At 43.3% G+C, this 14,663-nt stretch overlaps 1 protein-coding gene across 6 annotated transcripts in view; it reads left to right on the top strand.

Annotated features, from left to right (window-relative positions):
* Window positions 1-6,317: 6,317 nt before the first annotated feature.
* The window catches only part of Irf2 (interferon regulatory factor 2), an 86,724-nt gene continuing 78,378 nt past the window's right edge, over window positions 6,318-14,663 (top strand). For 2 of the 6 annotated variants that reach the window (XM_026400601.2, XM_026400602.2), the window contains exon 1: window positions 6,849-6,912. In XM_026400601.2, the coding sequence (XP_026256386.1) occupies window positions 6,907-6,912 (6 nt within the window). In that variant the 5' untranslated portion in view covers window positions 6,849-6,906. Of the gene's footprint in view, window positions 6,502-6,848; window positions 6,913-7,809; window positions 8,059-12,516; window positions 12,556-14,663 lie in introns of those variants that run through there. The other 4 variants (XM_026400603.2, XM_026400605.2, XM_026400604.2 and 1 more) reach the window with 4 other exon arrangements.

The raw sequence follows: 14,663 nt of genomic DNA on the forward strand, positions 1-14,663 counted from the left end.
CCTCCTTACCCTCACACTCAATTCTGAAGTCACACTTGCTTTCTGTCAGTTCCCAGATTATGCCCATACACTTTTGCTTTTTAGGGAATCCATCCCCACTCTCTTCTCTTGGATATTGCATTGCATACTGGGTACTGGTTATGGGTTAAACTGTATTCCCCTCCCCAAAATTCATATGTTGAAGCCCTAACCTCCAAGACCTTATTGGGGAAACAAAAGGTCAGTGTAGATGTGCTGAGTTAAGATCAGGTCATACGGGAATTGTGTGAGCTCCTAATTCAAGGTGACCATTATAGTACCTGTCCTTAAAAATGGGAGGGGATATTTGGACATGCACAACATATAGGGAGAACACTCTGTGGACATCAAGGCAAGATAGAAAGTGATGGATTTGGAAGCCAGAGAACACCCAAGCAAATCAGCAGAAGCCAGGAGGCACAAAACAGATTCTCCCCTTCAGCTTGCTGGACAACTTGGGCCTCTACTTCTACCCTCTGATAAAGACAGTACATTTCTGCTAATTTAAGCCACTCAGTTTGTGGAACTTTGTGATAGCAGCCTAGGAAACTAATTCCAAACTTCTCTTCCTCAAGTTGTGGCTTAAAACACTTCTTTAGAGGAACCCTCGATTGCCCAGTATCAGAACTCAAATACAAATCTGTAATTATTTTATTGGCTTGCTTGTTATCACCCCCACTAGATAAAAGCTGCAGGAGAATCAGAGGTTCTGTCTTGTTCTTGCCTCTGGTCTCATAGCCGCTCTCAAGGTATCTGCATGCATCATGGTGGGAAAGGATGTGCAAAGAGACATCAAAGATGAATGGCAGCTCTGAGCACAGTGTGTAGATTGTCATGCACATTTGGGATTTAGTTGGAGACACTTTGAGGATGCAAGAGAACTTAAAAATATTCTCAGTCCTTTGTTTTATGCCACATCTGCCTTGCTGATTGGCAAATTTTTAAATATTTGCAAAGAGAATAAAGGTGTACCATTCAAAATGCTACAAAGTTTGGGGAAGAAGAAAACAGCAAAAGCCTCAAGCTTCCTAAGCTGTGGCTGGAAAGCTGACAAATTCTTCAAATATATGGCGACCAGTGGATCCAGTGGGTTTGTTTGAATTTAGGTTTATATATTTGAAATTTGTATCTCTAATAGTTGAAAGTATTTTCTCAAGTCCTATAAGTCCTTACTCAAGAACTTCAAGAGAAAGTGATAGACACTTTCTCCATTTATCTTTAAAGGTAAAAGCAGTACTTTATAGTTTGTTACTACAGAGAAAAGGACTGTTTCATAGCCATTTGGGAAATTACGCCAAAAAACAATTCATGAAGCTTTCCAAGTAGAAAGTCTTCCCTTTGGACCGGAAAAACGATCATATCCCCCCTTCCCTCTGCCCACCACCACAACCACATGCAGACATACCACAGATAAATAATGAAATCTTGGCAATTTTAGAGTGTGTGTTTTTCTTTCCTGGAGGAGAACAGGACAAAATGAATATTTATTACTAAGGATTGGGTAATATATTACTCAATTTTAAAGTCATGATTTTCAGAGAATAATTGCATCAAAATAATCCTCATTTCAAGTTCCTAGTAAAATGGAAGGAACCATTAAATGAAGTAATGGTCAAACATGCTCAAGAATTTCTGCAACTTGATGCCAGTGATGCTTGAACGTTGACTGAAGGCTTTTTCAACTTCACCATTCTACTGCCTCAATTAGAATTTCACTTGGCTCTATTTTTTATTCAAATTTGGATTTCACAATAATGTTCCTTGCAATGCAGGACCATTACCTGTGATTCTCTATTGGTCAACTGCTCTGATACAGTGTGAAAAACACATTTTCCATGATCTTATGGTCCTGAGAAATATAGCACCATGGAGTAGAGCCCAGTGGCCAGGACAGAAGTGGTACCAGTGGTATCACAGGGAAAACTGGAGCAGCAGCTGACTAATGTGGGTCCCTGATTTAATCACAGCTGTAAATACTGGCACTTCAGTATTGTGCCATCATATTACACCTTCTTGACTTTAACGTACAGTTCCAAAGGCTATGATTTTAAGTGGCGGTGATGTCTGGGCCACTCCTGGGATGATGCAATGGAGGTTAACATGTCAATTGACTAGACGGTAAAAAGAACCTCTTGGAAGGCAGCAATTTTTCATGGGCACTCAGCAAATGTTTGCTACTTGAATGATTCTTTTATTCAACTATTATTATTAGAAAAATAACTATTTTAAAGCCCATTTTTAAAGTTCACTGAGTTTATCTTTACATTTCTTCATTTTAAGATCTACTCATGAGAGAGATATCACTACCCTGTTCAAGTGATCATAGTTCTTACCCAACTTCCCTGAAAAGAAATTAGTCTTAACATATCTGGGTAGGTCTCTTAGAATGTTCCATTTCACGGGTGAGATATAACATGCTGTACTCATGAGAGCATTCTAATTTCACTATATAAGACTGCTCAAATGACAGTGTTTATATTATAAAGACTAAGGTCCTTGTTCATACATTTTTGAGGGACAAATGTGCTTCCCCCCCCTACACTTCAGAAGTTTATATTTTGATCTTTTTACCATAGACATTTAGGACTCTGTGCATCTCATCAAAGAGCTAAGAAATAGTTCTTTACTATATATATCAATACCAGTGGATGTTTGGGGTCATATTTACACCTTTGGTTTGCGGAGACATGTCATCAAGGGTATAAGAACAGAATGAAATTCATTCTATTTTTAAGAGTTTAGGGGCCTAGGAAATTGCAAGCAATACCCATACTTCAGGGAGCTCCAGGGGCTTGGGAAGCAAGGAGTCTGTGAAATCTCCCAGTTTCCTGGCTAGTTAGCGAAGTGACAAAAATAAGGTTATGGGGAAAGATGTTAGGAATTTAGTTTTAGACATGTATAATTTTTTGCACCTGAGAAATGTCTAGGCAGTACTGTGTGTCCAGAATTCAGAACTCAGAACTAGATTTTAGCCAGGCAAAGTGGTACATGGCTTGTAATCCCAGGTAGTTGGGAGGCTGAGGCAGGAGGATTTTCAGCTCAAGGCCAGCCTGGACAATTTAGCGAGAACCTCTCTCAAAATAAAAAACGAGAAAAGGACTGGGGATAAAACTTGGTGATACAACACTGCTGGGTTCAATCACTAGTATCGCAAAACAAAAAATCCACCAGATTTTGGAGTCATCTCCAAATACTCCATACTCCATACTCTCCATATTCCTTGACTTATGATGCGGTTATGTCCTGATAAAATTATGGGTTAAAAATACTGTATATTGAAAATGCTTTTGATACACCTAACCTGTGGAAACTTAGTAGCTTAACAATCAGTACACTAAAGGGAATTGATTCTTTCCCTTTGTGATCTTGTGGTTGATTGGGATTTCGGGCTGGCTGAGAGAAGCATATCACATATTGCTAGTCTGGGAAAAGATCAACATTCAGCATTTGAAGCTAGGTTTTCCTGAATATTTATCATTTTCTTGCCATCATATGGTTGAAAAATCATAAGTAGAATGATTTTAAGTTGGGGACAGTTGGTAGTCACATTTGAAGCTTTGGGCGTGTATGAGAGTGCCCAAAGAGAAAGCATGTGGAATGAGAAAATAAGAGGGTTGGGGATAGAATGCTTGGAAACACCATAATTTAGGGGGCTGGCAGCAAAAGAGGAGCCAGCCAAGAAACAGGACAGAAGGATGTCACATAAGCATTGCGGGGAATGGGAAGCACAATCAGCATTATTAAATGATGCTGAGAGACTGAGCAGATGAGAATAGGAAATGGCCCTTTAGAAAAATTACTAGTAGGAAATGTGTACAAATATCAATAGATTTATTCCCAATTGGCGAGATCTTAGATGGCTTATTTTCTTCTTACAACTTCTCTACAATTTTCTGAATTCTGTACAATAAATACCAGTTCCATTTCCATTAAAAAGTTATTAAAATATAAAACAAATTCTCAGATAAAGCCTAAAATATTTAATGAAAACTTGAAGAAAAGAGCAAATAATTATGTACTCTCTAGAAGTTGAGTACCTATGTGCCAGGTCCCAAGCTAAAGACAAAACAAAGAATGGAGAATGGCTCTGCTCTTTCACAAACAGGAAAGCAGCTGGTTTGGCAAGTGAGGGGTTTGCGCAGGGTGCAATGGCAGGGGATGAGACTGTAGAAGTCGTCTGCCACCAGATTACAATGGACTTTATGTGTCTTGTCAAATAATACAGCTTTATTCTGAGAGCTGCTGAGAGGTTTTTTAAGGGGCAAAGAGAGAGCTGGAATTGGGCTTTACCTAAGTTTATCTTCCTTTCTTTCTCCTTCTCTTCCTTCCTTCCTCCTCATTTTTTTTTTTCAACAGTCAAAGAGGTAGGCTTTATTCAAGTGTGAAGAACAGAAACAGAACTCTTGCAGGGGCAAGAGGGTACCCCGATAAGGGTTGCCTACTGAAGTTGACTTTCTACTTAACTTGGGAAACAGAATGGCTGCAGGCCAGGAGGAGTCCAAGGAGAAAGACAGGAGGCATGGTTCCCAGGAACTGCAACAACTCATGGCAGTTCCTCAGGGGCAGGCTGGGCGCAGAAAAGTGGGCATAGCATCAACAGGTCAATAGGATATGACTGATTGGGTGTATATTACGAATACAGCTGATTGGATGTATATTATGGGAAGGAAAACATCAAGAACATCTGGTGTGTGTTGGGGGAGTCTGTGAGCAACTTCTTTATGCTTATCAAAGACCATAAGTAGGGGAGTGCCCTTTATTGAAACAAGGAAAAGATTGTGTTTACAACAGGCACATCTTCCCTTCTTCTCCGCTGCCCTTTTCCTCTGGGGAAAATAGGCAATAATTTTGGTACAGAAGAAAAGAAAGAAAAAGAATGACTAATGACTACTAGTGTTAAGTGTCCTACAGATTACACATAGTTATGGTGATTGATGCATGAACTATGAGAGCAAGTGTTATTATAGAAGGAATAAAGAATAAGTGCCTATGTGAGATCTATTTTTGAGACCATGGCCATAAGATAGACTTTGAAACCTTCAGCTATTTCCTTGCCACACATGCATATTTGGAAACTTTCCTTTTTCCAGTTAGTAGAATTCAGTATTTCTGTGACAAAGAGTGGTGGTGGAGTTATTTTTTTTTAGGAAATGTTTACATAGATGGCTGTGACCTCCCAGGAAAGGGCTTTTATAACTAAATGTAAATCCTTTAAAGTAAGTCACCAAAAAGGGTTCGGTCCCAAGTGAACTGTACTAGTTTCAGCTAACAGGTGACAGCTGCTGCACCTGTCACAGGCAAGTATCTGTATTCTTGCTTTCTCTCTTTTATCTCCAATTGTACAGTATGGAAAGCAGGCCGAAGATGCCCAACTAGTTACGTTTGGGAAGCCAAATCCGAACTTGGATGGAAGTGCTACAGTAGAAAACTTCCCTCCAGACCAAAACCAATAGATCAAGGCATTGATCAAGTAAAAGTAACTCACCCCCCCCCCCCCCCCCCCCGGCCGGACTCATCCAGCACTAATAGAACTTCTGTGGCATAGGGGACCACTCGCCTGCACAGATGTCACTTACTAGTGCAAGGCCTTCAGGATCGTCCTACCTCCCAAACAGAGGTGGTGGCAGAGAGGGCTGGTCCTTAAACCACTTACTCTCTCAATCACTGAAAAAGTTTCCTAAAAGGTAAAGAAAGACACAAGAAACACTCTTTTCAGGGAGGTTCTTCCTTTCATTCCTTTGGGGAGAACAGTGTTTCAAGAAGAGTTTTCATTCACTCCAGAACAGCGGTTCTAAGCAGCAGTTAAGTACTAACAGGATGGTTAGAGACCCTTGGCTTCCCCAGGTGCCCTCCTCCCCTACCTTCAGGTGACTCTTTAGATGGAGAGCCTGGCACCTCCCTTCCTTCTCTAGTGCCACTGGCTTCTGGCCCGAGCCCAAGCCTGCGCCCGCCACCCGGAGCCCTCACTCGCGGGGTAGTGCGCCCCAGTGCGCGAGCCACAGACTCCCGCGCCGCCGCTTGTTGCTCGGGCTGCCGCGCCGTGGGGAAGTGAAAATGAAATTGACTTTTCTGAGAAATGATGAAAGCGGCTCTGCCTGCCAATGAACAGAGGCGGCGAACTTCCGCACCTCGCGGCCAGGCCGCTCGCGCCCTCCCTCTGCCTCCACCTCCCGGTTGCACAAGCTTGAAACAAACACTGGGGAGGAAGGGCGGAGGGAGGAGGGCGGAGGGGGAGGCGAGGCGAGGGAGGGAGCGAGGCAGGGAGGAGGGCGGGGGGTGGGGGGATTTCCAGCCTCAGCTCTTCGCAGTTTCCTCTCCTTGTTTTGCTTTCGATCTGGACTGTTCTCAGGCAAGCCGGGGAGTAACTTTTAGTTTTGCTCCTGCGATTATTCAACTGACGGGCTTTCATTTCCATTTCACACACCCTAGCAACACTTATACCTTGCGGAATTGTATTGGTAGCGTGAAAAAGCACACTGAGAGGTAACATTTTTCAAATAATAGTTGTGACTGTGCGTGTGTTTCTCTCGAGGGCATGTTTATGGGGACTGGAAAGAGCTGTGTGTGTATGCGTGACCTGATGCTTTGACACGATGTTTTGCAGACGGAAAATGCCGAGGTTCATAAATATTAATACCGATTTTTGGAGGAACAGTCGGCGCAATTATGGATCATCTGATTTTAGGGGAAGCAGGTTCTGCTGCTGTTGCTGCTGCTACTGGGGCTGCTGAGGCTGCAAGGAGAAGGAGGAGGAGGAGGAGGTAGAGAGGGAGGAGGAGGAGGAGGAGGAGGTTGGTGGAGGTTTAATTTCACTTTTGGATTTGCAGATGCGGAGAGGTGGCTCCATGGACACAGACCTGCTCTGTGTGATTCTGCGCCCCAGGTGTCATGTGTGTGGGTACATGTCCGCAGGAGTCGGGCCTCATTTAAAACAAAATTGTGTGTGTTTGTGTGTGTTTACAGCCACCGCCGCCACCAGATCCCAAGAAGGAGAGCGGGTCCCTCCCGGTGCCCAGCCGCGGCGCCTCTCTCCAGGCAGTCCCCAGCGTCAATAAGCAGGCACCCGCCGCCGCCTGCTGCCCGCGCCGGGGCCGGGAGGGGCGCCTCCCGCCGCGGCCAAAGGAAACTTAATGGGTCGCCTCGAGGCGGTCCCAGGGCTCCCACGCTCGTGGGGCTCAGGGTAGGGTCGCTGGCGTCCGGTGGCAGCTGCTGGAGCCGGCGGGCGGGCTCCGCGCGGGGCTGGGCGCCGGGCCTGGCCGACGCGCCCGGCTTCCTGGGGGCTGGGCCGCCGCCACTCGGGAGGGACGTCGCGTTCTCCTTCCCGCCGGCCGGCGTCCGGCCTGGCTCTAGGGCTTTGTCATTGCACTTGTCCCGGGGCGCGAGGGGTTCGGGCGGCGCGTCCCGGGAGCGCGCTGCGCCGAGGGGTCATCTGCCCCGGCCGCGGCCTAGCGCCCGGCGCCTGCGGGTCCCCGCAGGCGCCCCCGGGCCGGCCTCGCGCGCTGGGCCTGACCCGCCTCGGCTACGGAGCGGGTGAGGTGGGGGCGGGGAGCCTCCGGGGACCAAGTGGCGCCCTGCGGGCAGGCACGGGGCCAGCGTCCCCTCGGGGTCCTGGGGCGCGGGCGGCTGCGGCGGGGTGGGGACGTGAGTGCCCGCCCCGTGCCCTCCGACCCCCTCTGGGCGCCGGGTGACATTCGCCCGCCGGCCGAACATGGTTGGTCCAAAGCCGCGGCCGCCACTTCCTTTCCGCCTCGCCGGCCGGGCTCGCCCACCGAGCGATGCCGGCCGCGGCCAATCGCGGCGCCTGCCCGCTCCCAGCTGCACGGCCTGGGGGCCGGCACCCGAGAGCCGCTCCGAGAGCCTTTCCAAGTGCGAAGGGTTTGGGTGTAACTCATCCCCTCCCCGGGACGCGGCCGCGTCTCCCGTTGGCCCCAGGTCTTGGTGCGTTTGCCACCCTCACCCTCTCGCCCCTTAGAAGGAGGAAAGGGAAGGAAGGAGGGCTGGCAGCCCGAGCCGGGAGCGAGGACTGTGTGCCGGCACCAGGTGAGACGCCCGGGTCAGCCGGTGGAGGCTGGACCCTTGGTGATCGGCTGTAAATGTGACTCCTGGGACTGGCAGTCGAGGTTGCTATATATTAGCGGGGTGGATTTCACTCCTTTCAAACCCGGTAGTGTTTGAAACTTGGGGACATAGTACCCGCTCCCTCCGCCTTTACCGTCGTTCCAGTGTGGGCACTGGGTAGTGCTCCTTGTCTTTGGTTATGGACTAAGAAAATGCAGCCTCTGTCTAGATGAGGAAAAGTGCTGCTGGCCCTTGGCTTCTGCCAGTGGCCTCCCTGTGGCTGTGACTTGGTCTGCTTTTGATGAATGGCTCGCGAGGGTGGAGGATAGTTACATTTCCTGTTGTGAATTTTCAGGAATCACCAAGGTTGCTGTCAAGCCTGCAGTCATTTATTAGTTTCCAAATCGACTGCAAGTAACATTTGAACGAAGCTGCGGGCGCTTTCTGGTGGTTCAGGACAGGTGCAGACAGGGGTCTGGTAACAGATTGCCTGTGAAAGGTGGATGGTCTTCGTGTTACACAGACGCACATTCCCCTGCCTGGGATTCAAGGGTGACCCTGTTTATTTTTTGGGGAAGGGGGTGTGGGTGTGGGGAGAAAGGGAAAAAAATAAAAACCTAAAATATCCTGGAAAAACTTGTTTTTTTCTAAGACAACTTTTGCAGATGGAATATTTAGGACTTAAACAGGCATCTCTAGGTGTAACCTTGGAACATCTATTGATTGATGTAGCAAAGTCCAGAATTTCACTGTAATCAGTGAATGATTATAATTTATAACTTTGCCTGTTGTGTAAGAAGTTAGATTTTGGCTTCTTACATCCAAGAGTTCCTATCTGTTATGATTTGTAACTGCTTCTTAAAATTAAACATCTACATATTTCATTCTCAATGAGTTTTTTTTGTTAACCTTCAAAAGTTAGAAATTCACATATTTCAGACTTACTTACCTGTAAAAATGTCATCATAATAAAAGTAAGGTTTTGTAGTCAAATCTGAAGCAAACTATGGTCAACTAAGAGTTGTTGTAAAGTCCTGACAGTTCTATGAACTATAGCCCTATTTTTCTCTTGCCTGCCTTCTGAAATACTCTATTAGGCAAATATTTAATATCCCAGAGCTAGTTAAAGTGATTTGAACTTAGTAGTGGAAAATTTGAAACTTTGGATGTTCGACATTTGATATGTATTGATTTTCTTGTGCTATGAAGGACATTGCATTTTTATTCTCAGCATTATCTAGTATAAGTTGTGATGTTTTTAGAGCATTTTCACATAATTGCCTTTTGATAGTGAACAGACCACTAAACTATAAATGTGATATCTGGGTCATGTTCCCTTATCTGCCTTCTACCAAAAAGAGCTTAAAGTAGTCAAGGGATTATTTATACATTTAATAAATATTCATAGAATATTCACTGTGTGCCAGACACAGTACTAGGCTATGCGGATTCAACGGAAAACAAGAAAGCCAGCCACTACGCTCTATAGAGATTTCATTCTAGTTGATGAGCTATCAATCATCAACAGCAACAAAAATAAATACAGTAATTACCTTTTGGAGTTAGTTTTATGAAAGGTAATAATAATACTTAACTATGTATTTATAGGGTGGATTTTATAAGCAGTTGAGCTACTGTGTATAAAACAACAGTGCCTAAAGTTATAGCAATCTACAAGTGTGAAGGCATTAACTTTGAGAATTCTGTCCGATTATTATTAAGGAAAAAAAAAAAAAAGCCAGGAAATTGTGACTAGATCAGATGTTAACTTTCTCATATAGCATTTCCTACAAAAAGGCATTTTACTTCTTCTGAGAGTATGTAAGTAATGGTAAAGAATTAAACACAAGATAAATATTATATGTAAAGTACCAGGAAATTATTATAGTGACAAAATATCAGTGAATTTTTTTCCTGGTAGAAGAAAAGTTAGGCTTTATCCCTGGAGACCAAGTGATACATAAATAACAGTGGTTGGATCCATACATTTTCCCTCTTTATATCAGGTAAAACATCTTCTCAAGCATCATTGTGCTTTAGTTTGAATTTTCTTGACCATGTTTCTGACTCTTGAATTCATTGTCTGTTAACTACAGTTTCTCACTTAGCTGATTTCAGTAGTTTGCTATACCATACTTAAGGTGACTTGATTAACTTGCATTTATTGACTTTTTACTTCTGTGCCCAGTACCATAATATGTGAAAATAACGTGATAACATGTGAAAATAAATATAATAGTGCATTCTTAAAACATGTAATATAAAAACACAAAATAATTATAAAAGTAAAGAGCTGTGAAATATCAATTATTATTAATAATAAAATCCAACTCTTTTCATGTATATTGGACACCCTGTTCCTTCCCACACGGGAGTAGGAGGTCAGGACTTTCCATCTCTCTCTGCCCCATCTCCGCCCTTCTTTTGGCCTGGGTGGATCAATCTTTGGTATAGAATGTCAGCTTAATGCACAGTGACAGTGTTGAGGATTGGCTCTCACATTGGGAGTGGCTGGTGGAAAAGAGGTAAGGAAGTTTGGTTAAACTTTGATTTTTTTTCACAAAGGATGGTGAATTATTGACAGGGTTCAGAGTTAATCTGAAGCCAATATTTTTTATAAAATGCTAAGGGAAATACATAACCCTGACATCCATCCCTTGGACTGCTAATGCTGGGTGGTAGCCTTGTCCAGAGGATTCCTGGCCCTCTCTGGATTCAGGGCAAGCAGCTTTTTACCTTCTCAGGTCCCTTTACATTGATTAACCCCTTATGAATTCCGTCTTTTGACAGACCATCCCTGAAAGAAGTTGTGTTTATGTAGGAAGCCTTCATGTGCCCATTTTTGTGACTCAAGAGACACAAATGACTTCTGGTCAGGACTCCTGTTTTGACTTGAGAAAACTAGTATCACAAGTCTCCTTTATCCCATTCCAGCCAAATGAAAAGAGTTGGCATGTCAGAGAGTCTGGGCAGATCTGTATTGGGTAAATTCTATCCTGTTAGCCTTCCTGAGGTCCTGAAACCAGTGGAGGACCTACCTTCAGAATTTTTGAGTTCTGCTGTGGATCCAGGGACACCAAGGATTATTTTAAATGAATAATTAACTTGCTAAATGTAGTAATTCGAGCAATCATTTTGTTAAATGAACACATCCATCATGCTGTTATTTCATTTATTTATTAAATATTTGTTGACAAACAGCTGAGTACAAGGCTCTGTACTGGAAGATGCATGAACTTAGAAGCCTGGAGTTGACTTTTTAGCTCTTTTATTAACTACCTAGCCACTTCCTCCTTTGGGACCTTCATTTTTACATTTGCAAAATGTGGCCAGAGTCCTGTCATCCTTACAGGATAGTGTCTAATCAAAGTGATTTAGGGGAGGGAGCTTTTAGAAACCACACAGAACCATAGGGATGTGAGACTGAGTAGAGCCCCGTCCACTCCTTAGGGGCCTTACTTGCTCCCACTATGGACCTTTTCTTCCCCAGTTTATGCCAGATCCCTAAGCACAGTCTCCCTCAGGTTTGTGAGCCAGAGCAAGGCTGGAGAACCATGGGATCTCTTCCCAGGGCCAAATCTTTGATCTCTGCATTGATTCAGAGGCCATGCCATGCAGAAAGCATGTTTTCATATTTGAGTTAATGCTTTGAACAGGGGACCTGTGGTCACTTTGTATAGGCTCTGCCTATGTTGACCTTGCTTGTCCTACAAAAAAAAAAACCAGTATTTGTGTTATGGTTGTGATACTTCATATTTTCCATTTTGAAAAGGCAAGGACTTTGTTTTACGGGTTTGTCTCTTTGTCCAGAAGGCCATAGAGAATTATGTTTGTTTTCTGGTTTGTTTTGATTCTGTTCTGGCTTATAGCCCCTTTTAACAGCTTAGTATTCAGCTCCATTAGCAAGAAAGAACTAGAGTTGAGCAAAGAATGTCTTCATAGGAGAAACAGGACTTCTGATGATATGTTCTAAACATTTTTATCTCAAGGACAAGAGCAAATTAGTTCAATGAAAATCTTAATTTAGGATTTTGTGTGATAAAAGCCGGTCCAGTAGTTTTCATTAAACAAACATTTTTGAGAGTTAACTACTTGCTATGTAATTTTCATAAATAATTTCTTTCAAGCATACTTAGCAATCTGTTGCTCTGTGTAACAGCATTTGATACTTGCACACTTAATGTGATCAAAGGAAAATGAGCTTATATTTTAATTTGTCCTTATTGAGCTTATGATTATCAGGTTTTTTTGGAGGATCCAAAGAAGTGCTTTGTAGATAGAAAATGCTGTCCTGGCCCCATCAGCTCAGAAGCCTACTGACTTTTCCATTTCATGAGGTTGACATTTTGAGTGAGACAAAACTGCATACAAATTGCTTTATTTCAAGCGATATCTAACATATTATTTTTGAAAAGAGTATTTTTCTTCTCTTTACCCTAGATTTATTGAAGAAGATGAGAAAAATTACAGCAGGGAAAAGTGAGTGTCTTAACACCCGGAAATGGTGTTAGTGGGGTGATGGAATAGGATGGGGAGGGTATGAGAGTTGGGGGATGGGCAATGAAAAAGAAAAGCAGGTGGAGAGCAGATTAAGTAGTAGCTCTGGCTCCTTGAGTGGAAGAGAAGAGGCCACCAGGCAGGTAGATCAGGTAGACTGGCTGTCTCTTCAGGAATGTCATTGAAAGTTTTGGAGGTGAGGAAAGCCAAATTAGTAGTTAATTAATAATAATTCAGGGACTGGTGGAAATACTGGTGGACCCTCTGCTTTTGATTTTGGGGTTGGATCTTTTTTATCCCAAGGATGGGAAAAAGATGGGAAAACTGGGAGCTGACTTTATACAAGTAAACACACAGTTGTGAGTGGTTGTCACTGGGGCATGATTTAAGTCACCTTAGAGGTACTAGGGGGTGAAGTATTGTTTGGAGATGGAAGAATTGCTACCCATGATGTGAGGCTCCAAACTCCATCTAAAATTGCCCTTGAAGGCAACAATAGGCCCCCAGGGGAAGATCCATGTGAATAAAATTAATCAGAAATATCGTAATAACTCTCTTAGGCCCTCTGCCCTTCCCCTTGTTGCTCTTCCTTAGTGCTGTTTTACTTTTGTCAATGGCAGGAGCTATGTAGGAAATTAGGAAAATAGAATGGACTGATGCTGTGCTTTCCTAATAGATGGCACAGGTTAAGGTTGAACTATGGGTACTGTAATAGGGTACTGCGGGTCACTGTCTGGAAACATGGTATTCTATACTTGAGATTATACATTGAATTTAACTTAGTGTTATGCATTTAAAGTTTTAAAAACATTAAACTCAGTTTCAGTACTTCTGCTTTTAGGACCTTACGTAGTAATTGGAGGTGGGAATAAAAAAATTATACATGAGGATATTTATTGAATGAGGTTTTGTTATATGAAAACTTGGAAACAACCTGAATATCCCAACAGTAGGGACTCATGTAATATGGCCCATCCAGAATATAGGGAGTTTATAAAATTTAAAAAAAAATTCTAAATGTTTTCCAACAGCATTTAAAAGATGAGGAAATATATCTGATCTGTGTTGGTGGATGAGGGAAAAAGGATATTAAATTGTGCCTCTAATTCTGTTTTAAAATCCTATGTGTGTATTGGTGTATACAACATTTTTTAAAATCCTGAAAGAAAACATATCATTTTGATGGTGGGATTGTGGGTGTTTGCCTTTTTTGCGCCTTGTATTTTCCAAATTTAAAACAAACACAGTTAATCTTGTAACCAGAAAAATGTTCTCAAGACAATGCTGAAATATTCTCTCTGACCCCACCTCTGTAAATGTGAAGAGTAGGAAAAGCAGCTTGGGTGTTGCCTTGCCTTGGACTTAGCCCCTTTCCAGTTCTGTCAGCCTGTGTTCAGATCCAGGCTCTAGGATTCCGACTAGCCAGTGCAGAAGGTACTGCTGTCCTGATGCAGCTCTTGCTACTTGAAGGGTTGGGACAAGCCAAGAACTGTGAAGGTTCCGACTTGTTGCCCCATTTCACAGTAATTATGAATGCTTCAGAAATCCAGAACACCTGGGGGCGGGGAGAAATGAATTCCTTACTGATATTTACAACAAGGTCAGCAATCACAGTGACACTGCAGTGTTGATGCCCCACACCTAGATTCTCAGTGCTGTGAGAACTGATAGATCTTTGGTGTCATTTTCACTGCAGAGACTGGGACAAAGCAACTGTCCTTCTCAAGAGGAGAAAGAGATCCTATACTTTAGCTCTTGAGACAGGGTGGAAAGGATCCAGAGTTCTTTCCCTAACCTTTCAGGATGTATGCTTTTAAAACTCTGGAGATGTCTCCTAGCTCTAGCCTTCCTCTCTTTTGAAGTATAAATACCTAGGGAGATTGGGGTATTCCTACACCCTGGGACCTTAACCAAGGGACCTAGTCTAGGTTTTAAGTATTTGATCCTTTTGAGGACATAAGAAATTGTATTATCCTTTTGGATGAAAGCAATTAATTTAGACAAAGGACTACAGATCTAATTCTCCTGGTATGTGAACAGCAAAATATTCCTAGCCAGAGTTCACGGTTTCTGCATCCTCTACCTTCCCT

This window comes from Urocitellus parryii, chromosome 14, assembly GCF_045843805.1.
Source record: "Urocitellus parryii isolate mUroPar1 chromosome 14, mUroPar1.hap1, whole genome shotgun sequence".
Taxonomy (NCBI): Eukaryota; Metazoa; Chordata; class Mammalia; order Rodentia; family Sciuridae; genus Urocitellus; species Urocitellus parryii.